Raw genomic sequence first — 23,231 nt, forward strand, 5'->3', positions numbered from 1 at the left:
ATTATTTTAAGTGTACAGCTAAGTGGTATTAAGCACATTCATTTTGTTGTGAACCATCACCACCATCCATCTCCAAAATTCTTTATAACTTTCAAAACTGAAACTCAGGCTGTGTGCCCAGGGTCATGGGGATCTGTCTCTTGCTTTAACAATGTATGTAGACAGAAAGGCCCCATACCATTTTTCTAGTTGCAATTGTTGGAATCATCTTCTCTGCCATCCTCCACCTGTGGGATCAGCCAACACCACATTTCCAGCTTAACTCCTTACTGCTATTAAACACAAGTGCCCAGATTCATCTGCAGTATTTCACTGAGGTTCTGAGATTCCTAAGAATTATTCCACCTTCAACTTCCTGGTCAACATTTACCTGTGTACCTCCTATACCTGCCTCTCCTGGGCTTCTATTTCAACTGTTAGAATGTGACTCAGCAGGGCCTGGGCCACTTCCTTCATAAGTGGGCACCTCGCATCTCTTGAAGATAAAAAATCAGCTCCCTCTTCCAGGAGGTGCAGAAGCCGCCTCAAGATCAGTGGGGCAAAAACTCCAGGGTTCTAGACAAGAACCTGAAGCAGGCCCCTTGGGATCTGAAAGCCAGGGGTTCTGCCCACGCAGACCCCCCATGTCTGAGACTTTTTGGAGAACCATTTCCTGGATGAGGAGGGGAAACTCAGGAGGATGGTGACCACCTGGCTTGCCTGCGCAGGCTGGCCAGCCACTAGGCTGGGCAAAGATCTCTTCGAAAGGCTCACTCCTCAAGCAAGACTGAGTCTGCATAGCCCGGCAGCCTCTGAAGGGATCCCTCTGGCACCCCCTTGGTGTCTGGGCTTCTGCCTGAGCCTTCCCGTGCAGCCACGAGGCAGCTTTCAACCACCCAAGAGCCCCACCCTGACCATGTACCAAATGGAAACAATAATGTTTTTTGCAGCAAAAACAACAAAAAACCTCAAACTCAAACCCATTAAACAATGACATCCCATTCCCTCCTCCCATCACCCCCCCCCCGTAACCATCATTCAACTTTCTGCCTTTACGAATTTGACTACTCTAAGCACCTTATATAAATGGAATCATAGAGTATTTGTCTTTTTGTGGACTAGCTTATTTCACTTAGCATAACATCCTTAAAGTTCATCTGTGTTGTAGCATGTATCAGAATTTCTTTTTAAGGCTTTCCACTGCATGTATATGCCAATTTTGCTCATTCATGTATCAACAGGCATCTGGGTTGCTTTTAACTCTTAGCTATTGTGAATAATGACACTATGAACATAAGCATGCAAATATCTCTACAAGACCCTTTTCAAATTTTTTGTGTATATACCTATATTACCATAGACTGGGTGGCTTAAAAATCATAGATTTATTTCTCACAATTCTGGAGGCTGGAAAGTCCAAGATCAAGGTGCCAACAACCAATTTGGTTCCTGCTGAGAGCCTACTTCCTGGTTTGCAGACAGTTAGCTTTTTGCTGTATCCTGACATGGCCAAGAGACACAAAAATTCAGTCCACAGCATTCTGCTCTGCCCCCTCCCCCTGCTCCAAATTTATGTCCTTCTCACATGCAAAATGCACTCATTCCATCCCAACCACCTCGAGTGTCTTAACTCGTTCCAGCATCAACTTTAACTTCTCAAGTCCAAAGTCTCATCTAATGCCTGAAACTAATGTAACATGTGAGCCAACTATATTAAAAAATAAATTATATATAAAATATACAATCTAAAATTTTTTTTAACGTTTATTCATCTTTGAGAGAGAGAGAAACAGAGCATGAGCAGGGAGGGGCAGACAGTGAGGGAGACACAAAATTCAAAGCAGGCTCCAGACTCTGAGCTGTCAGCACAGAGCCTGATGCGGGGCTCGAATTCATGAACCATGAGATCGCATGACCTGAGCCAAAGCCAGATGTCACCCACGTAATCTAAATCAGATATGGGTGAGACTCAAGGTATGATTGATCCTGAGGCAAAATTATTCTCCAATTATGAACATGCAACAGGCATTCCAAAAGGGAGAAATAGGGAAGGAAGGGGTGACAGTCCCAAGCAATTCCAAAACCTAGCAAGGCAAACTCTAGAAGACCTTAAAAGCCAAGAATAATCTTCTCTGACTGAGTGCTCTGACTTCCAGACCCACTGAGGTGGCAATATCACCCTCATACTTTAGTGGGGTACCACCATGCTGTGACTTTCTGTAAAGGCCCCATCCAACCTAAGGCTCTGCTGGGCGGGGGGGGGGGGGGGGGGGTCATACCACCAGGGGTCTACTAGAAGTCCTTCCCTACAGCTTTGATTAAAAGCAGTGTGGGTTACTAGAACCAAGATGGTAGCTCTGATGATCTCTGAATCAGCTTTTAAGACATTCTTTCCTTGAAGAACAGTGCAAGTTTGAAGCCTAATGGTCTGTTTTATTGTCCTGTCGTGCAGAATCCAAGTCTGACAGCCTTCGTTCATTCTGACCTGTATCCATCTCCTTCAGTCCAAATTGGCAGAAATCTTGTTGGGGTCACTGAAGAAGTCCATGGTTAACACACATTCTAATCTCTTTATCAAATGGTTGGTCAGTCATACCCTTGTGTCTTCTTCTAAACATGCTTTCTCATTTTTTTGCAATATGTACAGATTGAGACTATTCTAAATCTTTAAGTTCTGTTTCCTTTTTGTTTAACGATTCCTTCTTTGAAATAATAAGTGAAGTCAGCAAGGTTGCCTGATAAAATACACAGAAATCAGCTACATTTATATACATTGATAACGAAGTGGCAGAAGATGAATTAGGGAAACAATTCCATTTACAACTGCACCAAAAAGAATAAAACTCCTAGGAATGAACTTAACCCAGGAAGTGAAAGACCTGTACTCTGAAAACTATTAAAACAATGATAAAAACAATGAAGATGATACAAACAAATGAAAATATATTCATTCCATGCTTGTGGACTGGAAGAATATTAAAATGTCTATACTATACAAAGTAATCTGCAGATTCAATGCAATCATTATTAAAGTACCAACAGCATTTTTCACAGAACTAGAACAAATAATACTAAAATTTGTATGCAACCACATAAGACCCTAAAAAGCCAAAGCAACCCTGAGAAAAAAGAATAAAGCTGGAAGTATCATAATCCCAGGTTTCAAGATATATTATAAAGCTATAGTAATCAAAACCCTATGCTACTGGCACGTGCGCACGCGCACAAACACACACACGACATATAAACAAATGGAACAGAATACAGAGCCGAGAAATAAACCCAAACTTATATGGTCAATATATGACAAAGGAGGCAAGAATATACAATGGGGAAAAGACACTGTTTTTAGTAAATGGTGCTGGGAAAATTGGACAGCTACTTGCAAAAAAATGAGACAATACCACTTTCTAACATCATACACAAAAATAAAGTGGACTAAAGAACTAAACATGAGACCTGAAACCATAAAATTCCTAGAAGAAAACATAGATAGTAATTTTTTTACCATGGCCTTAGCAACATTTTTCTAGATAAGACTACTCAGGCAAGGGAAACAAAAGCAAAAATAAATTATTAAGGCTACATCAAAATGAGAGCTTTTGCAAAGGAAGGAAATTGTCAACAAAAAGGCAACCTGCTAAATGGGAGAAGATCTTTGCAAATAATATATCTGATAGGGGTGAATATCCAAAGTATATAAAGAACTTAAACAACATATCAACACTAAAAACACCCCAAAAAACAAAAAACCCACCCCAAACAACCCAATTAAAAAATGGGCAGTAGACCTGAATAGACATTTCTCTGAAGATCACCAACAAACACACAAAAAGATGCTCACCATTACTAATCATCAGGGAAATGCCAACCAAAACCACAATGAGATATCACCTTACACCTGTCAGAATGGCTAGAATCAAAACAACAAGAAATAACAAGTGTTGAAGAGGATGTGGAGAAAAGAGAACCTTCATGCACTGTTGGTGGGAATGTAAATTGGTGCAGCCACTGTGGAAAAGAGTATGGTGGTTCCTCAAAAAATTAAAAACAGAGGGGCGCCTGGGTGGCGCAGTCGGTTAAGCGTCCGACTTCAGCCAGGTCACGATCTCGCGGTCCGTGAGTTCGAGCCCCGCGTCGGGCTCTGGGCTGATGGCTCAGAGCCTGGAGCCTGTTTCCGGTTCTGTGTCTCCCTCTCTCTCTCTGCCCCTCCCCCGTTCATGCTCTGTCTCTCTCTGTCCCAAAAATAAATAAACGTTGAAAAAAAAAAAAATTTAAAAAAAAAAAAAAAAAAAATTAAAAACAGAAATACTATTTGATCCAGTAATTCCACTACTGGGTATTTACCCAAAAACAACAAAAATACTAATGTGAAAAGACATATGCACCCCTCTGTTTATTGCAGCATTTACACTAGCCAAGATAAAGACAGAACAGAAAGATGTAGATAATAGAAAGATAAAGATAATAGAAAGATATCTCTTCTGATAAAGGCACTAAATCCCATTCATAAAGGATCCACCTTCATGGCCTAATTACTTCCCAAAGCCCCACTTCCTCCAAATACTATCACACTGGGGATGAGGGCTTGAACATATGAATTTTGGGAGCAAAACAAACATTGAGTCCATAGTAATACTCAAAAGCAGAATTGTGGAATCACATGGTAATTCTATTTTTAACTTTTTTTAGGAATAGTCATACTGTTTTCCACAGCTGTTGTGCCATTTTACATTCCCACCAAGAGTGACCACTGGCTTAAATTTCTCTACATCGTTGCCAACACTTGTTTTCCATTTTGTTTTAATTGATAGCAGCCATCCTAATGGGTGTGAGGTGTTATCTCTTTGCGGTTTTGATGTGCATTTCCCTAATGATCTGTGATTTTGAACATTTTTTCATGTGCTTATTGACCACTTGCACATTTTCTTTGGAGAAATATTCTAAAAGCCTGAAAGTCTATTCAAAACCTTTACAAATTTTTGGATAGGGCTATTTTTTAGTTGTTGAGTTTTAAGGGCTTTATATATATATTCTGGATATTAATCCCTTATCAGATATATGATTTATAAATATTTTCTACCATTTGGTGGGTTACCTTTTTACTGTTACTGTTTCTACTATGTATTTTGAGTCACAAAAATCTTTGATCTCCATAAAGTCCAGTTTGTTATATATTTTTTGTTGCCTGTAGTTTTGGGGTCAAATCCAAAAAATCACTGCCAAATCCAGTATCATGATGCTTTTGCCCTATGTTTTCTTCTAAGGATTTCAGTCTTAGCTTTTACATTTAGATCTTAATTTTGAGTTAATTTTTGCATATGGTATTAAGTAGGGGTCCAACTTCATTATTTTGCATGTGGATGTCTAGTTCTCCCAGCCCCATCTGCTGAAAAGACTCTTTTCCCCAGTGAATGGTCTTGGCACCCTTGTCAAAAATCATTTGGCCATATATGGAAGGATTTATTTCTGGGGTCTCAATTCTATTTCATTGGTCTTTATGACTGTCTTCATGCAGGTACTACACTGTTTATTTATAGTTTTGTAGTAAGTTTTGAAATCAGAGAGTGTGAATCCTCCAAATTTGTTCTTTTTCAAGACTGTTTTAGCTCTTCCCTGGGATTCTATATGAATTTTAAAGTGGATTTTTCTATTTCCGAAAAAAAGTCTTTGGGATTTTGAAAGGGTTTACATTGAATCTGTAGATCACATTGGGTGCTATTGATATCTTAACAATGCTAAGTATTCCAGTCCATGGACACAGAATGTCTTTCCATTTACTTAGATATTTAATTTCTTTCAGTAATGTTTGTATAGTTTTCTTTGTACAAGTTTTCCACCTCCTTGGCTAATTCCTAAGTATTTCACTCTTTTTGTTGCTACTGTAAACAGGACTGGTTAAAAAAAAATTTTTTTTAATGTTTATTTATTTTTGAGACAGAGAGAGACAGAGCATGAACGGGGGAAGGTCAGAGAGAGAGGGAGACACAGAATCTGAAGCAGGCTCCAGGCTCTGAGCTGTCAGCACAGAGCCCGACACGGGGCTTGAACTCACGGACCGTGAGATCATGACCTGAGACGAAGTCGGACGTTTAACCGACTCAGACACCCAGGCGCCCCAATAGGACTGTTTTCTTAATTTCTTTTTCAGACTATTCACTGTTAGTGTATAGAAATGCAGTTAATTTTTGTATGTTTTATATCCTAATTTGCTGAATTGACTTATTAGTTCTAACAGTTTTGTTGTAGAATCTTTATACACATTAAGATGTTTTAAACACATTAAGATTGTATTATCTGAAAAGAGATAATTTTACTTCTTCCTTTTCAATTTGGATGCCTTTTCTTTTACTTAATTGCTCTGTTTAGAGATTCCAGTACTCTGTTGAGGAGAGGTAGCAAAGTCAGGCAATTGTTGCGGTGTTTCTAATGGTACAGAAAAAGCTTTCTTTCACCACTGAGTGTAATGTTTGCCGTGGATTTTTCACATATGGCTTTTATTATGTTGAGGTAATTTCCTTCTATTCCTATCAATGTTACCATAAAAGGGTGTCAAATTCTGTCAAATGTTTTTTCCATCAACTGAGATGATCATGTATTTTTTCCTTTATTTTATTGATGTGCTATATTACATTGGTTGATTTACATATATTAAACTATCCTTGCATTCCAGGAATCCAATTTTGCCATGGTGAATAATCCTCTTGAATTTTGTCTGCTAGTTTTTTTTTTTCTTTTCTTTTCTTTTTTGGTTATTTCTGCATCAGTGTCCATAAGAGATATTGGTCTGTAGTTTTCTTTTCCTGTAGTGTCATCTGGCTTTGGTATCAGGGAAATGATGGCCTTATAAAAGAACTTAAGTGTTTTCTTCTCAATGTTTTGGAAAAGTTTGATAAGAGCTGGGGTTAGTTCTTACAATGTTTGGTAGAAATCACCAGGGAATATATCAGATCTAGGACTTTTCCTTCTCAGGAGATTTTTGCTTACAGATTCAATCTCCTTACTAGTTACACCTGTTCAGATTTTCTCTTCATGTTTCAGTCTTGGTAGGTTTTGTGATTCTAGGAATTTGTCCATTTCATCTATATTATCCAATTCATTGGTATACAACTGTTCATAGTACCCCTATAATATATATTGTCAATTTTTTTTAGAATCATAGTAGCACTCCCACTTTCATTTCCAATTTTAGGCATTTGAGTCTTCTTTCTTTCTCTTTTGTCCTTTTAGTCAGTGTAGCCAAAGATTTGTCAATTTTATTGGTGTTTTCGAAGAACTCACTTTTGATTTCTTATTCTCTATTGTTTTTCTATTCTCCATTTTATTTATCTCTGCTCTAATCCTATTACTTCTTTCATTCTGCTAGTTTTAGGTTAAGTTTCTTCTTTTTCTAATTCTGTAAGATGTAAAGTTAGGTTGTTGATTTGAGTTCTCCTTTTTTAACGTAAGCATTTTTACAGCTATAATTTCCCTCTGAGTACTGCTTTTGCTACATACCATAAGTTTTGATATACTGTATTGTGATTTTCACTGATCTATAAATACTTTCTAGTTTCCCTTATGGTGTGTATCTATCTATCTATCTACCTATCTATCTATCTATCTACCTATGATACAGATATAGATGTACATATCGCATATATACATATAGGCCCATATACTGTTTTGAGTGTGTTGGGGTACCTGGGTGACTCGGTCAGTTAAGCATCTGACTTCGGCTCAAGTCATGATCTCACTGTTTGTGAGTTCAAGCCCCACATCAGGCTCTGTGCTGACAGCTCAGAGCCTGGAGCCAGCTTCAGATTGTGTGTCTCCCTCTCTCTCTGCCCCTCCCTCGCTCACACTCTCTCTCTCTCTCTCAAAAATAAACATTAAAAAAAGAGTGTGTTAATTTCCCAATATTTGTGAATTTTCCAGTGTTCCATCTTCTGACTTCTAGTCAACCTTGTGATCAGAGAAGACACATTATATAACTATATTTTAAATTGATTGAGACTTGATTTTTGAACTAACATATAGTCTATTCTGAATGTCCCATGAGCACTTGAGAAAAATATGTATTCTGTTGTTGGGTATTCTATATAGGTCTATTAGATCTAGTTGATTTATTATGTTATTCAAGTATTCTTATTTCCTTATTATTTTTTTAAGTTTATTTATTTATTTTGAGAGAGACAGAGACAGCACAAGCAGGGGAGGAGCAGAGAGAGGGGGAGACAGAGAATCCCAAGCAGACTCCACACTGCCAGCATAGAGCCCAACATGGGGCTCAAACTCACGAAACTACAAGATCATGACCTGAGCAGAAACCAAGAGTCAGATGCTCAACTGACTGAGCCACCCAGGCACCCCCCTTATTTACCTTATCTGGTTGTTCTATTCACTTTTGAGAGTAGGTTATTAAAGTCTCCAACTATTATTGTAGAATTACTTCCCCTTTTAGTTTTGTCAATTTTTGCTTCATATATTTTGACAATCTTTTCAGGGGCATAGATGTGTATAATTAATTGTTATATCCTCTTATTCTACTGAAACTGTTAATAACATATAATGTCCTTCTTTGACTCTTCTAATCTTTTTGATTTAAAGTTTGTTTTGTGTAAATATAGCAACCTCCACTCTCTTTTGGTTACCATTTCCATGGATTATCTTTTTTTGTCCTTTCACTTTCAACCTATTCGTACTTTTGGATCTAAAGTGATTAAGTCTCAGGGTCACCTAAGTGGCTCACTCAGTTGAGCATCTCTTGATTTTGGCTCAGGTCATGATTCCAGGTTCATGGGCTCCAGTCCCCTGTTGGGCTCCATATTGAGTGTGGAGCCTGCTTAAAATTCTGTCTCTCCCTCTGCCCCTCTCCCCTATTCGCACTCTCTCTCTAAAGTAAAAGAAAATAAAATAAGTCTTTTGCAGACAGCATAGAGTAGAATCATTTTTTTTAAAATCCATTCTGGGGGTGCCTGGGTGGCTCAGTCGGTTAAGCGTCCGACTTCAGCCAGGTCACGATCTCGCGCTCCGTGAGTTCGAGCCCCGCGTCGGGCTCTGGGCTGATGGCTCAGAGCCTGGAGCCTGTTTCCGATTCTGTGTCTCCCTCTCTCTCTGCCCCTCCCCCGTTCATTCTCTGTCTCTCTCTGTCCCAAAAATAAATAAACGTTGAAAAAAAAAATTAAAAAAAAAAAAATCCATTCTGCCAGGGTGCCTGGGTGGCTCAGTCAGTTAAGTGTCCGACATCAGCTCAGGTCATGATCTCACAGCCCATGAGTTCAAGCCCCGCGTCTGGCTCTGTGCTGACAGCTCAGAACCTGGAGCCTGATTTGGATTCTGAGTCTCCCTCTCTTTCTGTCCCTTCCCTCCTCTTGCTCTCTCTCTCAAAAATAAAAATAAATAAACATTAAAAAAAAATACATTCTGCCAAGCTCTGTCTTTCAACTAAAGAATTTAATCCATTTACATTTAATTACTGATATGAAGGGGCCTACTTTTGCCATTTGTTGTATTTTTCTGTAGGCCTTACAGCTTTTTCTTTCATTTCCTGCATTAATGTCTTCTTTTGTGTTTACTCATTTCTTTTTTCATAATGGAACTTTTCAAATCCCTTTTCATTGGCTTTTTGGTATAATGTATAGCTATTTTCTTTGTGATTACCATGGATATTACACTTAATATCCTAAAGTTATAACACTAACTTGAATTCATATGAGCTTAACTTCAATAGTACACAAAAACATTACTTGTATACAGCTCTGTCCCTACGCCCATTCACTGAAGTACTTTTTCTGTACTGTGAGTTCAAACACGTATTTTTTTTTAATGCTCAAGTCTCCTAAATCATGTAGAAAACAAAAACGGATATACAACCAAAGTTACAAAAATGCTAGCTTTTATAATTGTCCATGTATTTACCTTTAACAGAAATATCTATTTTTGGGGGCACCTGGGTGGCTCAGTCGGTTGAGTGGCCGACTTCGGCTCAGGTCACAATCTCGCGGTCCGTGAGTTCGAGCCCCGCGTCGGGCTCTGTGCTGACAGCTCGGAGCCTGGAGCCTGTTTCGGATTCTGTGTCTCCCTCTCTCTGACCCTCCCCCGTTCATGCTCTGTCTCTCTCTGTCTCAAAAATAAATAAAAGTTAAAAAAAAAATAAAAAAAAAAAGAAATATCTATTTTTTCACATGGCTTCAAGTTACTGTCCTATTTTAATTTCAACCGAAAGGACACCCTATAGCACTTAACTGCTAGGCAGTAACTAACACTAGGCTGGTCTAGTGGTTAACAAATTCCCTCAGTTTTTGTTTATTTACGAATATCTTGATTTCTCCCTCATTTTGCTGGATATAGGATTCTTGGCTGATAGTTCTTTCAGCATTTGAATATATCGACCCACTGCCTTCTGGGCCTCAACACTTCTGGTGAGAAATCTGCTGAAAATCTCACTGAGGATCCTTTCTATATGGTGAGTCATTTCTCCCTACTTTAAACACTATCTTTCTAAAATTTGATTATAATGTGCTTTGGCATGAGTCTGTTTGAATATACATCATTTGGGGTATGTGGCACTTATTGGATTATATTCATGTCTTTCATAAAGTTGGGGAAGTTTTTGTCAATATTTCTTTAAATCATCTCCCTGCCCCTTTTCTCTACTTTGCTTCTGGGACTCCCACAGGGTGTATGCTGGCCTACTTCATGGTGTCCTACAGATCCCTTGGGCTCAGTTTACTTCAATTTTTTTCCCTTCTTCTCAGACTTGATAATTCCAACTATACTATTTTCAAGTTCACTGATTCTTCTGCCTGCTCATATCTGCTTTCAAATAACGCTGGCAAATTTTTCATTTCAGTTATTGTACTTTTCAGCAGAATTTCTTGTTTTTCATGCTTTCTCTTTGCTGATGTTTCCATTTTGTTCATGAACATTTGTTCATGTTTCTGTCATTTTCTTGACCTTGTCCACATCTTACCTTAGCTCTCTGCACACCTTTAAAACAACTGTTTGAAAATATCTGTTGAGTAAATCAGTCATCTGGTCTTTCTCAGGGACATTTTTTGTTCATTTCTTTTCTTTTGGATGGACCATATTTTCCTGTTTGTACATCTTGTGATTTTTTTGTTATTGTTGAAAATGAATCTTTGAATCTTATAACTCTGGTATTCAGACTCTCCCACTTCCCCAGGGTTTGCTGTTTTTTATTGATGTAGGGTATTTCTGTGCTGGGCACCAACCTGCTGCACTGTAAAGTTAAAGTCTTCTCAGATCTTTTCAGAGCTGCATTTTCCCCTCAGTGTGCATGATGACCTTTTATATTCCCTCATATATATGGTTGTTTTTGGATGTCTTAGCTGTTGATATTAGGAATATAAAATAGTGGAGTGCTCTGGAAAGCACTATGGTGTTTCCTCAAAAATTAAATATAGAATTACCATTTGATCCAGCAATTCCACTATAGGGTATATACATACCAAAAAAAAAAAAAAATGACATCAGGGCTTTGATGAGGTATTTGTACACTCATGTTCATAACAGCATGATTCACAATAGCCCAAAGGTGGAAACAACCCAAATATCTATCACAAGATGAATATAATGAAGTACTACTCAGTCTTAAAAAGGAAGTTAAATCGGTAGGGTTAGGAAAAGAAAAAAAAAAAAAGGAAGCTAATTCTGATTCATGCTATATAACATGGATGAATGTTGAAAACATTATTATGATAAGTAAAATAAGTCAGGCACAAAGGGACAGATATTGTTTGATTCCACTTATATGAGGTACCTAGAATAGTCAAATTACACATAGAAACAGAAAGTAGAACAATGGTTACTAGGGAATTTGGTATCCATTGTGGGGGGAAAGAAAGTTATTGTTTAATGTGTACAGAGTTTCAGTATGGGATAAAGGAAACGTTTTGAAAATGGATAGTGGTAATGGTTACACAGCAGTGTGAAAGTACTTAATGTCACTGAACGGTATACTTAAAACTAGTTTTGTATTAGGTATACTTGACTTTATAAGAAATAAATCAAAAAAACATCAACAGGAAAAGTATGATCCATTCATAAGTAAGTATTTTTGTACAAATACAAGTACAGATATAAGTTTCAGATATATCTGAAAGGATGATCACCAAAATATTTGTGGTATTATGTGTGGGTGGTAGAATTTCAGGGTGGTTTTAACTTTCCTATTTATACTTTTCTGCATCGATATGTATATTATTACTTTTTTCTCATGGGGAGAGATATAGAAACCAAACTATTTTCATTTGAGAAGGGGGCAATGTATATGGTCTAAATTCATTCTAGTATTGTCTATGATGAGTACTCTAAGTGTATTACACATCTAACTGAAAGCTAAAACTCTGGACTACATGAGTTCTCCATAAGAAGATGAGAATTACTTGTACTTATACTTTGCTTTATTGAGGTTACTATTGTTTTTCTCTTTAAACTTTTTTTTCAAGTAGATCATACACACAGAAAAGCGTACATTACTGTAGAGATATACAAATTTTCACAAACTAAACACACCCATGTAACCACCATATCAAGAAACAAAGTATTACAAAAGTCTCTCTCTGTCTGCCTTAATGCACCATGCCCCCCAAGGGTAACCAGTACTCTGAATTCAAGATCATAGATAAATTGTGCAGATTCTAGGTTTTGCACTGGTATTTTTTACAAAATCTATTCACCTTGACTGCTAATATAAAACCAAATGAAAGACAAGTCTATGATAAATTTTTATAAGCAAGTAACATTTATTTTATTAATGTTTATTTTGAGGGGTGCGGGTGGAGAGAATCCCAAGCAGGCTCCTGGCTCAGTGCAGAGCCTGACTTGGGGCTTGATCTCCATCCCATGAACTCTGAGATCATGACCTGAGCCAAAATCAAGAGTTAAGCATAAAAGACTGAGCCATTCAGGCACGAAAATTCAGTAATTTTTAAAAGAAATTTTAAAAAGAAAAAACTTATATTTACTTACATATTTAATATTTCCAGCATGCTTCATGCCTCTGGGTAGATCCCAGTTTGTATCTGGTATAATTTTCCTTCAGCTCACAACTTCCTTTAACATTGCTTGTACTGTAGATTTCCTGGCAGCAAATTCTCTTGGCTTTTGTATAAAAATAGCTTTGTTTCACCTCCACTTCAGAATGCTATTTTCACTGGATATAGAATTCTAGGATAATGTTGAGTTCTTTTCTTTCTTTCAGCACATTAAAGATGTTTTGGTTTGAGGTGCCTGGGGACCTCAGTTGGTTGAGCATCTGACTCCTGACTTCATTTCAGTTCAGGTCACGATCCCAGAGCCTGGGATTGAGCCCTGAGTTGGGCTCCAAACTCAGTGTGGGGCCTGCTTAAGAATCTCTCCCTCTCTCTGCCCCTCTCCCCTGCTCGTTCTCTGTCTCTAAAAATAATTAAAATAATTTAAGAAACAGGAAAAAAAGATGTTTTGGTTTGCATTGCTTCTGAAAGAAAATTTTAATCATCCTTATCATTTTGTTTTTTAATGTGATTTTTTTCTCGGACTGTCTTCTCTCTTGATTGTTAACTTTCAGTAATTTGAATATGACATGCTGTGGTATGTTTTTGTTTGTATTATCCTTGACACATGACACCACTTGATATTGTTCCACAGGTCACTGATGCTGTGTTCATACATATTTTCCTTTACTTTTTTTCCCTCTGTATTATAGTTTAGATAGTTTGTACTACTTTCACTGATCTTATTTTTTATACTGTCTTATGTGCTTCTTTAACTCATGCAGTGAAGTTTTCATTTTATTTCAATTTATTTGTAAATCCTAGAAGTTCCATTTTATTCTTTTCTGTATCTTCTATTTATCCCATTATATCCATGTTTTCCTTTAAATTCCTTAACATATTTATAATAGCTGTTTAAATGCTTGTCTGCTTTTTCAACCACCCCTTTTTTTCTGGGTCTATTTGTATCACCTGATTTTTTTTCCTGATTCTGAATCACACTTTACTGCTTCTTTCTAGTCATTTTTCATGGGATGTTGGGCACTCTAAATGTTTCATTTTAAGTGTCTGAATTTTTTGGTCTTTCTTTAAAGAGCATTCACCTTTATTGGCATTTAAGCTGTCTGCAGATCAGCTTTCAAGAACTTTTTTTCTGGTTTACTTTTGAGAGAAAGAGAGAGCAAGAGAGAAAGCAAGCGCACACATGAGCGGGGGAGGGCCCCAGAGAGAGGGAGACAGAGAATCCAAAACAGGCACTGTGCCATCAGTGCAAAACCTGACATAGGGGATGAACCCATGAACCAAGAGTTCATGAGATCATGCCCTGAGCCAAAGTCGGATGCTCAACCAACTGAGCCACTCAGGTTTAGGCCCCAAGAGCTGTTTTTAAGCTTTGCTGGTGAGGGCTTATGGTTGCCTTTAATCTAGGCCTGCCTTAGCCTTAATATTAAGACGTGATCTTTCTGGGTTCTCTACTGAATGTCCAAGATGTTCAACAAAGTCTCTTTCCTGTGTCTTATCAGAACTCTACCATCTCTCAATTTTGTTAGCTCTAACAATTGTTTAGCTTATAGTGTATTTGTTTTGTCCCCAGTAATTGTTCTTTGCCTAGCCTCTTGAAATCTCATTCTAAGTATGCAGAGCTTAGAATTCAGCCAAAGACTCCATGGTACACTGTGTAGGCATTTAGAGCTTTCTCTGGGTACTGCCCCTCTCTCTGATATTTTGCCCCACAAATTCCAGTCACTACAGCCTCCCTGAACCCTGACCTCTGCCTCCTCAACCCCAAGACCACCATGCTCTGCTTAGAATTTCCTCCCATATGCTACAATCAGAAAGTTTCTCCAGGCTGAAAATCAGGACCATATTAAGACTCTCTTTGTGGGGCACCTGGGTGGCTCAGTCGGTTGAGCATCTGACTCTTGATTTCAACTCAAGTTATGATCTCATGGTTCGTGCGATTGAGCCCCATGTTGGACTCTATGGTGACAGCATGGAGCCTACTTAGGATTTTCTCTCTCCCTCTGCCTCTCCCTCCCCCGACCCAACTCTCTCTCAAAATAAATAAACAAACTTAAAAAAAAAAAAAAAAAGACTCTGTTTCCCTCTTCCTGGGGAAAAAAAAAAAAAATCCTTTGCTGTCAGTTGTCCAAGGTTTGAAAACCGAAGTTTCACAGAATTTGTCCAGTTTTTTTCTTTATTTATGATGGAAGTGCAAATCTAAAATCATTACTCCATCATGCCTGGGAATAGAATTTCCTGTTCCAATTCCTTTCTTGAGGGAGTGATACTGGAATACACTGCTGGTATTTTCTCTAATTATGAAAGTGTTAAAAATCATAAAAGTTTTAAACATTACTATCTCTTTGCAAGTCACTTTAATTTTAAGCTGTACTTTACAACAACATTTAGAAATATATTTTCCTTGCGGGGCACCTGGGTGGCTTAGTAGGTTAAGTGTCTAACTTGGGCTCAGGTCACGATCTTGTGGTTCAGGAATTCAAGCCCCACATCAGGCTCTCTGCTGTCAGCACAGAGCCTGCTTCAGATCCTCTGTCCCCCTCTAATTCTCCCCTGCTGGTTCTCTCTCTCTTTCAAAATAAATAAGTACACTTAAAAAATATATTTAAAAAAAGAAAGAAATATATTTTCCTCGGGGTGCCCAAGCCTGGGTTGTTCGGTCAGTTGAGCATCCGACTCTTGATTTTGGCTCAGGTCAAACTCACAGTTTGTGAGTTCGAGCCCCACATCTGGCTCTCTGCTGTCAGCACAGAGCCTGCTTCAGATCCTCTGTCCCCCTCTAATTCTCCCCTGCTGGTTCTCTCTCTCTTTCAAAATAAATAAGTACACTTAAAAAATATATTTAAAAAAAGAAAGAAATATATTTTCCTCGGGGTGCCCAAGCCTGGGTTGTTCGGTCAGTTGAGCATCCAACTCTTGATTTTGGCTCAGGTCAAACTCACAGTTTGTGAGTTCGAGCCCCACATCTGGCTCTCTGCTGTCAGCACAGAGCCTGCTTCAGATACTGTCTCCTGCTCTCTCTGCCCCTCCACTCCCACCCCGCCCCCTCAAAAATAAACATTAAAAAAACTTTTTTTAATATATTTTCCTCAATTTATAGCTATGCTAAGATAAACAAAAGAGTGATGAAAATGGAATTGCACTGCATTCCTTACCCAAAATTTAACATGAATTTCATAAGATTATTTCTTCATAGGTAAGATGAGGTTTCTTTACTTCCTTTTTACAATGGCTTAAAACACAACTGTTTCTTTTACAATTCTAGTGGCCAAAATTCTAAAATTAAAGTGTTGGAAGGACTGTGTTCTTCTGGAAGCTTCAAGGAATAATTTCCTTGCCTTCTCTAGCTTCTAGAGGACAACTGCATGGCTCATGACCTCCTTCTCCATCTTCAAAGGACATTACCCTAACATCTGGTTCCATGGCCACATCTCCTTTTTTCTCACTTTTTCTCAACATCATATTTCCTTCTTGTAAGCCTCCTTGTGATTACACTGGACCCACCCAGACACCCAGGATAATCTCTCCACCTGATGATCCCTAATTTGATCACATCTGCAAAGTCCCTTTTGTCACATAAGTGACATATTTACAGATTCTTGAGATTCGAAAGTGGACATCTTTGGAAGGTCATTATTCTATCCATCACAGTATGTGAGCACCAGCTTTATTTCCAACACTAACCTAATCTCTAGGAAGTCAGAGATAATGAACATAGCCCCTTGAATAGCTGAATTGAAGGCCAGAGGAAAGACTTAGCTCTTATAAAATGTATATGCTTTTCTTACAATGATTAGAAAGCAAAATGATTAGGACAGCTATAAACAATTCATATAAGAATAAACTATGTCTTACAATAGGTAGATGCAGTTTATTTTTATGAACTAATACAAAATACACCAAAAGGGTAAGGAATAGGAGACATAAAATTATAATTTACCTCGTATTTGCCTGTCAACAACTCTCATTTCCTTTCTTATCTTCAATGACCATTCATTGACCTGGGAAAAATTTTAGAAAAGGAATTAAAACAAAAGCCAAAACTCCTAATTCACCAAATTTTAAAGAATTTTGTGTTAACTCTACATTTATTCCAGACACAAAATCAGTAAATCCATTTTCAAACAAAAGCTTTAGGGCCAAATTCTATTTTTCTTCCATGTTTTTATTCACAGTACATAGAAGTCACAAGCTATTTAAAGATTCTTATCTGAATGCAGGCAGTAAGAAGCACTTTACAGAAGACCTCAGAGAGAGTTCAACACCCTGCAGGTACATCAACATTTTTCAAGAGGTGCACAGGCATAAATAGATAGGTTTTAAGGGCATCAGAAGATTTTCAACATCTAAACGTAACTATTTCAAAACTTGCTCTGCCTGTGTCACCTTTTCCTTCCCCTTTTTAACAATGTTTTTTTTTTCATTTTACAAACAACAGAAATTCCTCTGACCTATGTCTCTTATTACCATGATATATTTCCCTCAGAGGCAAAAACCTCTAAAGCACTAAACATAGGGCCAGCTGGAAATACTAGTGTAGGTATTGAGGAAACACTAGACTACTCTAATGACTATCAAATTCTTAAGCAACTGAAGTGTTTCCTAATTCTTCAGTTGCAAAAAAAATACGAAGGAAAATCTGAGTTGTCAGCTGATGAACCATTAAAACTAAATTTACATTACATCACTTTACGCTCTTTGGCATTCGATAATTTCAAAGAACTCGGGAACAATGAAATAATAAAACTTCCATTACCATCTATTTATATTAACAATGTTTCTCAACATTAGAGTCTAATGAAACATAAAAGAGGGCTTTCTTCCGGTTGTGGCACCTTGTGATGAGGCTCTCTTTTCCATACCCCTAGCCAGTGCCGTCCAAAGGCTCTCTGCAGTTGGCACAGGTCTTTGGAGGCAGGAGGATGGTCACAGGTGTGGCACACTGCAATTGGGGCACCAGCCTCATTAGGTGAATGGGCGATCCCTGGAGATGGTCCAACTAGGCATGCTGCAACACAAGCTACTGAAACCTGCCCTGCTTCTGGGCAAGGAGCAACTCGCTGGCATGCACCTCTGTGTCTGTACAGAGGGTGGTGGTCACATGGCACAGATTCACACATTCGGTCCACCTCCAAGCCATGGTGGCCTAAGGAAAGACATCCTCATCTGGTGTGACTGGCCCCTACTGGTAGCTGACCTCCATCTCTGCCAATCCAAAACGTTTACCTGTGATCACTACCAGAAATCCAACCAATAAGCCCATGATAAGCATCAGGGTTCACCTTTATAATAAACAATGGCTGTGGGATTTTAAATTAAAAATAATAAATAAAATGGGAATAGAAATGATGCTGAACCATGCAGTATTCATCCATGGGTACATGAACTAAATGGCATTTAAAAAATCTATACAATTAAAAGAAGATGTAGTTCCAATAAATTTCACTTTTTAATGATTTCATTAAAATCATTATTTAACAAAATCTGTACAAAATTTATTTTGCAACAACTATAATAACTCCAACCAAGAAGAAGAAAGTGAACAGTAAAGGACTTAAAACCATATGGACATAAACTTTTTAAAATTTTAACAGGTTTATAGGCATTTTTTAGGTAAAATTCACATTACAATTAGTCATTTCAAAATACACAATTCAGGGACACTTAGTGCCTTCACAATGTTTTGCAATCAACTCTCTCCAGTTTCAAAACTTTTTTAACATGTCAGAAGAATACACCATACCCTTTAAATGATCTCTCCCTATGTCCTCCTTCCCCATTCCCTGGCAACCACTAATTTGCTCTCTTTTGATCTGCTTATTTTTACTATTTCATATAAAAGGGATCACACAATATGTAGTCCTTTGTGCCTGGCTTCTTTCATTTAGTACAGTGTTTGGGGGTTTGAAGTATCAATACTTCAGTACTTTTCATGGCTGAGTAATATTCATCGTATGTATACACCACAACTTGTTCACTCATACATCCTTTGATGGATATCTGGGTTGTTTCTGTCTTTAGTTACTGTGCTGCCATGAACATTCGTATACAAGTATTTATTAGAATTCCTATTTTCAGTTCTTTGGAATATAGATCTAGGAGTAGAATTGCTGCATCATATGGTGATTCTATGTTTATCGTTTTTAGAAACTCCCCAACTATTTTAGAAAGAAGCTTCACCATTTTACATTCACTCCAGCAATGTTCAAGGGTTATTTCTCCACGTCCTTACCAACACTTGTTACCCTCCATTTTTTTTTTATTACCGCCAATCTGTTGGACCTGCAGAAACAGTATCTCATTGTGGTTTTGATTTGCATTTCCTTAATGACCAGTGAAGTTAAATATCTTTTCATGTGCTTGTTGGCCATTGGCGTATCTTCTTTGGAGAAACACCTATTCGTGTCTTCTTTCCATTTTTTTAAGTTTAGCTGTCTTGTTGTTGCTGGTTGTATGAGTTCTTTTACATTCTGACAGTAGAACCTTATCAGATATGTCATTTACAAATATATTCTCCCATCCTATAGCTTACCTTTTCACTTTCTTGATAATGTCCTTTGATGCATGAAAGCTTTTAATTTTGATGAATTTCAATTTGTCTATTTTTGCTTTTGGTGCTTGTGCTTCTGGTGTCATAGCTGAAAATCCATTGCCAGATATAAGGTCATGAAGATTTATCCCTATGTTTTTATCTAAGAATTTTATGGTTTTCTAAGAGCTTTAACTTAATTTCTGTATATGGAATGATGTATGAGTCCAGCTTCATTTCTCTACTTGTGAATATCCATTTGTCCCAGCACCATTTGTTGAAAAGACTACCCACTATTAAATGGTCTTAGCACCCTTGCAGAAAATCAACTGGTCATACATGTACGGGCCTATGTGTCTATCCTTATACCAATACCACCCTGTTTACATTACTATAGCTTCATAGTAACTTCTGAAATCAGAAACTGTGAATTCTCCAAATTTGTTTTTCTTTTTCAGTATTGTTTTGGCTATTCAGGGCCTGTTATATTACATATGAAATTTGAGAATCAACTTTTCCTTTTGAAATTTTGATAGGCATTGTATTGAATCTGCAGATTGCTTTGGGTGGTACCGCCATCTTAACAGCATTAAGTCTTGCAATCCATGATTCTGAAATTTCTTCCAGCAATATTTTGTAGTTTTCAGTGTATAAATATTTTGCTTCGTTGGTTAAACTTATTCCTCAATATTTTGTTCTTTTAGATACCTTTGTAAACAAATGTTTTTCTGTATTTCCTTTTAAGAGTTTTCATTGCAGGTGTAAAATCTACAACTAATTATTTTATAATTGTCTTGAAACCTGAAAATTTGCTGAATTCACTTAATAAGTATCTTGTACATGAGGATTCTTTGGGAGTTTTCTATGTATGGAACCATGCCATCTGCAAATAAAGTTTTACTTCTTCCTTTTCAATGTGGATATCTTTTATTTTTCTTGCCTAAGTACTCTAGCTAAAACTTCTAGTACAATATTGAACAGTAGTGGCAAAAGCAGGTATCTTTATCTTGCTCCTAATCTTAGAAAAAAAGCTTTCAGTCTTTCACATTACTACATAGTTAGCTGTAGTTTTCCATAAATGCCCTTTATTTATCATGTTGAGAGCTCTCTTCTATTCCTAGTTTGCTGAGCATTTTTCTCATAAGAGGTATGTATGTATTTTGTTACAAGTATAATAGGATGACTGTTAAATTATTTCAAGCATAGAAGTATCACATTAGGAGAAATTCATGTGGTGAAAGTAGAATGGAAACAAATGGCAATTCTCTTTTGAAGAAGAAAGAGAATAATGAAAAAATGCCTGACTATAAATAAGAATGTGTGCATGTATGTTTCAAATGAGTACTGATGGGGATCAAATTGCCGTGATGCTTTTAAAAGAGTGATGTAACAATTTTACGGTATTTACAATATGCCAGAAATTACATCCTGTGTAACTTTACTTAAAATTGTAACAAATATTAAATATTGATTTATAACTGTCCAAAAGGGTACACAAGTTGTCAAAATTATTTTAAGAGATATAGGAAGAAATTTGAAGACACTCTTATAATCTAACCAGAACTTCAGAACCAGCAGGAAAGGAAACCCAAGACTCATACATTCATTCAAACATTTACTGAGTACCTGCTCACTGTGCTAGCGATATAGCAGGAGACAACGACTCTACCTTATGAACTTACATTCTAATAAAGAAAAAGACAGTAAGCAAATAAACAAGTAAATACTCTGTCACAAAACGAGTGCTACAGAGAAAATGAAGCAAGGAAAATAGGATGAGAGCAGTGGCGGGGGAGGTTTGCTATTTTTTATAGGGTGATGGAAGAAAGCTCAACTACTAAGGTGACTTTTGAGCAGAGACCTCAAAAAGTTTGTAAGGGAACCATGTGAGTATCCACTATGGTGGACTGGGGAGGAGGGGAGGAGAAAGGGGCTGTAACATTTTACTCAGCAAAAACAAAAACCACTAAAGGACCTAGGCAAAACAGTGTCCTTTTCTATAGACTAAGGGGATGGAGTACAAAAATAAATGTGGTTAAATAATGTTTGTCTGAACTGGCAACACTGATGGGTAAAGCTATTTGATTCAAGTTGCGAGAAAAAAACATTTACGTCTAATATATTATAGCAATGAGTTTTGTAAGGCAGCAAGTTATTCCTAATCTGGTGCTAAACATAAATTTTAGATTTTTATTTTCATGGGTCAAATATTGATTAGTTCCTATTTATTTCTGCTTTCAACTGCTAATCCCTGAGGATAGCCAATCAAGTGGAAGCAATGCACCCATGAAGAGTACCAACTTGTAGCAGTTACTAAAATTCCAGGAACCACAGCTACGATAGGTTTCACAATTCAAATTTAAGCCTTAAAATGAGGCAGAATGGGGGCGCCTGGGTGGCGCAGTCGGTTGGGCGTCCGACTTCAGCCAGGTCACGATCTCGCGGTCCGGGAGTTCGAGCCCCGCGTTAGGCTCTGGGCTGATGGCTCAGAGCCTGGAGCCTGTTACCGATTCTGTGTCTCCCTCTCTCTCTGCCCCTCCCCCGTTCATGCTCTGTCTCTCTGTGTCCCAAAAATAAATAAACGTTGAAAAAAAAAAATGAGCCATGAACCAGTGCAGTGATTTTTAAACTTATTTTTAGAGCAAAATCTTTCAAATAAATCTAACATATAACTTCACAAATACAAGAAGTATGCTAACACACACTTATCATATAGGATCACATTCAAAATTTGTACTACTATGAAGTAAGTAAATGAGAACAGCTTATCTGTATTGATGAAAGACAAAACTTTAAATTAGTTGTTACAGTGTTATAACAACCTTAGCATCCAATTTATTTCCAGATTTTGCTTACATGTCCAGTATCGAGAAAAAAATTTTTTTAATGTTTACTTATTTTTGAGACACACCCACACACACACACACACACACACACACACACACACACACACAGAGTGTGAGCGGGGGAGGGGCAGAGAGAGAGAGGAAGACAAAATCCGACGCAGGCTCCAGGCTTTGAGCTGTCAGTACAGAGCCCAACATGGGACTTGAACCCACCAACCAGGAGATCATGACCTGAGCCAAACTTGGGCACTTAAACCACTGAGCCACCCAGGTGTCCCAGAGAAAATTCTAATTCAAAAAGATAAGAAGCTATCAACTTATTACTACAGCTATTTACAGTTTATCTTTCAACTGAAGCTCATCCAATGCTTAAATAAATCCAGAAGCTTAAAATAAAAGTCATTAAAAACTGGTTGTTTCAAACTTTCTCATTATATAAATGTTTAACTGCTCATATTCCTTAAGGGGTGAGTTCTCAAATCTAATACAATACATGGCAATGGTGAAATATCTTTTGTAAAAATCCATTGTTACATTGTTTATAGTAGCAAAAGACTAGAAATAACTAAATGTATATCAAAAGAACACTAGTTAGTTCTATTAAAGAATTTCCACGAATGGATATTATGTTCTAACTAAACAGAAAAAGGCAATGCAATGAGGACTACCCATGCAATTAATTCTCAAAATATAAATAAAAACGGAAAAGTAAAGGACATTTATAGTATGACATTATATACGTTAGAGAGAGCAATAAGGGTAAAGAGAGGGAGAGGAGAAAGGAGAGAATGAAGGAACAGAGAAAGGGGAGAAAAGAGAGAGAGAAAAGGAGAGGATAGAAATATTTATATGTCCATACATTACAGAATAGCAATGGGA

At 37.4% G+C, this 23,231-nt stretch overlaps 1 protein-coding gene across 4 annotated transcripts in view; it reads right to left on the reverse strand.

The window, feature by feature from the left end:
- The window catches only part of LOC124504093 (E3 ubiquitin-protein ligase RNF103), a 114,930-nt gene that overhangs the window by 16,444 nt on the left and 75,255 nt on the right, over positions 1–23,231 (reverse strand). For 3 of the 4 annotated variants that reach the window (XM_047069415.1, XM_047069411.1, XM_047069412.1), the window contains one exon: positions 16,918–16,978. In XM_047069415.1, coding sequence (XP_046925371.1) covers positions 16,918–16,978 — 61 coding nt within the window. Of the gene's footprint in view, positions 1–9,879; positions 9,899–16,917; positions 16,979–23,231 lie in introns of those variants that run through there. The other variant, XM_047069414.1, reaches the window with a different exon arrangement.

This window comes from Lynx rufus, unplaced genomic scaffold (assembly GCF_022079265.1).
Source record: "Lynx rufus isolate CCGP_SWC_20201006 ecotype Redwood Valley unplaced genomic scaffold, mLynRuf1.p SCAF_8, whole genome shotgun sequence".
Lineage (NCBI taxonomy): Eukaryota > Metazoa > Chordata > Mammalia > Carnivora > Felidae > Lynx > Lynx rufus.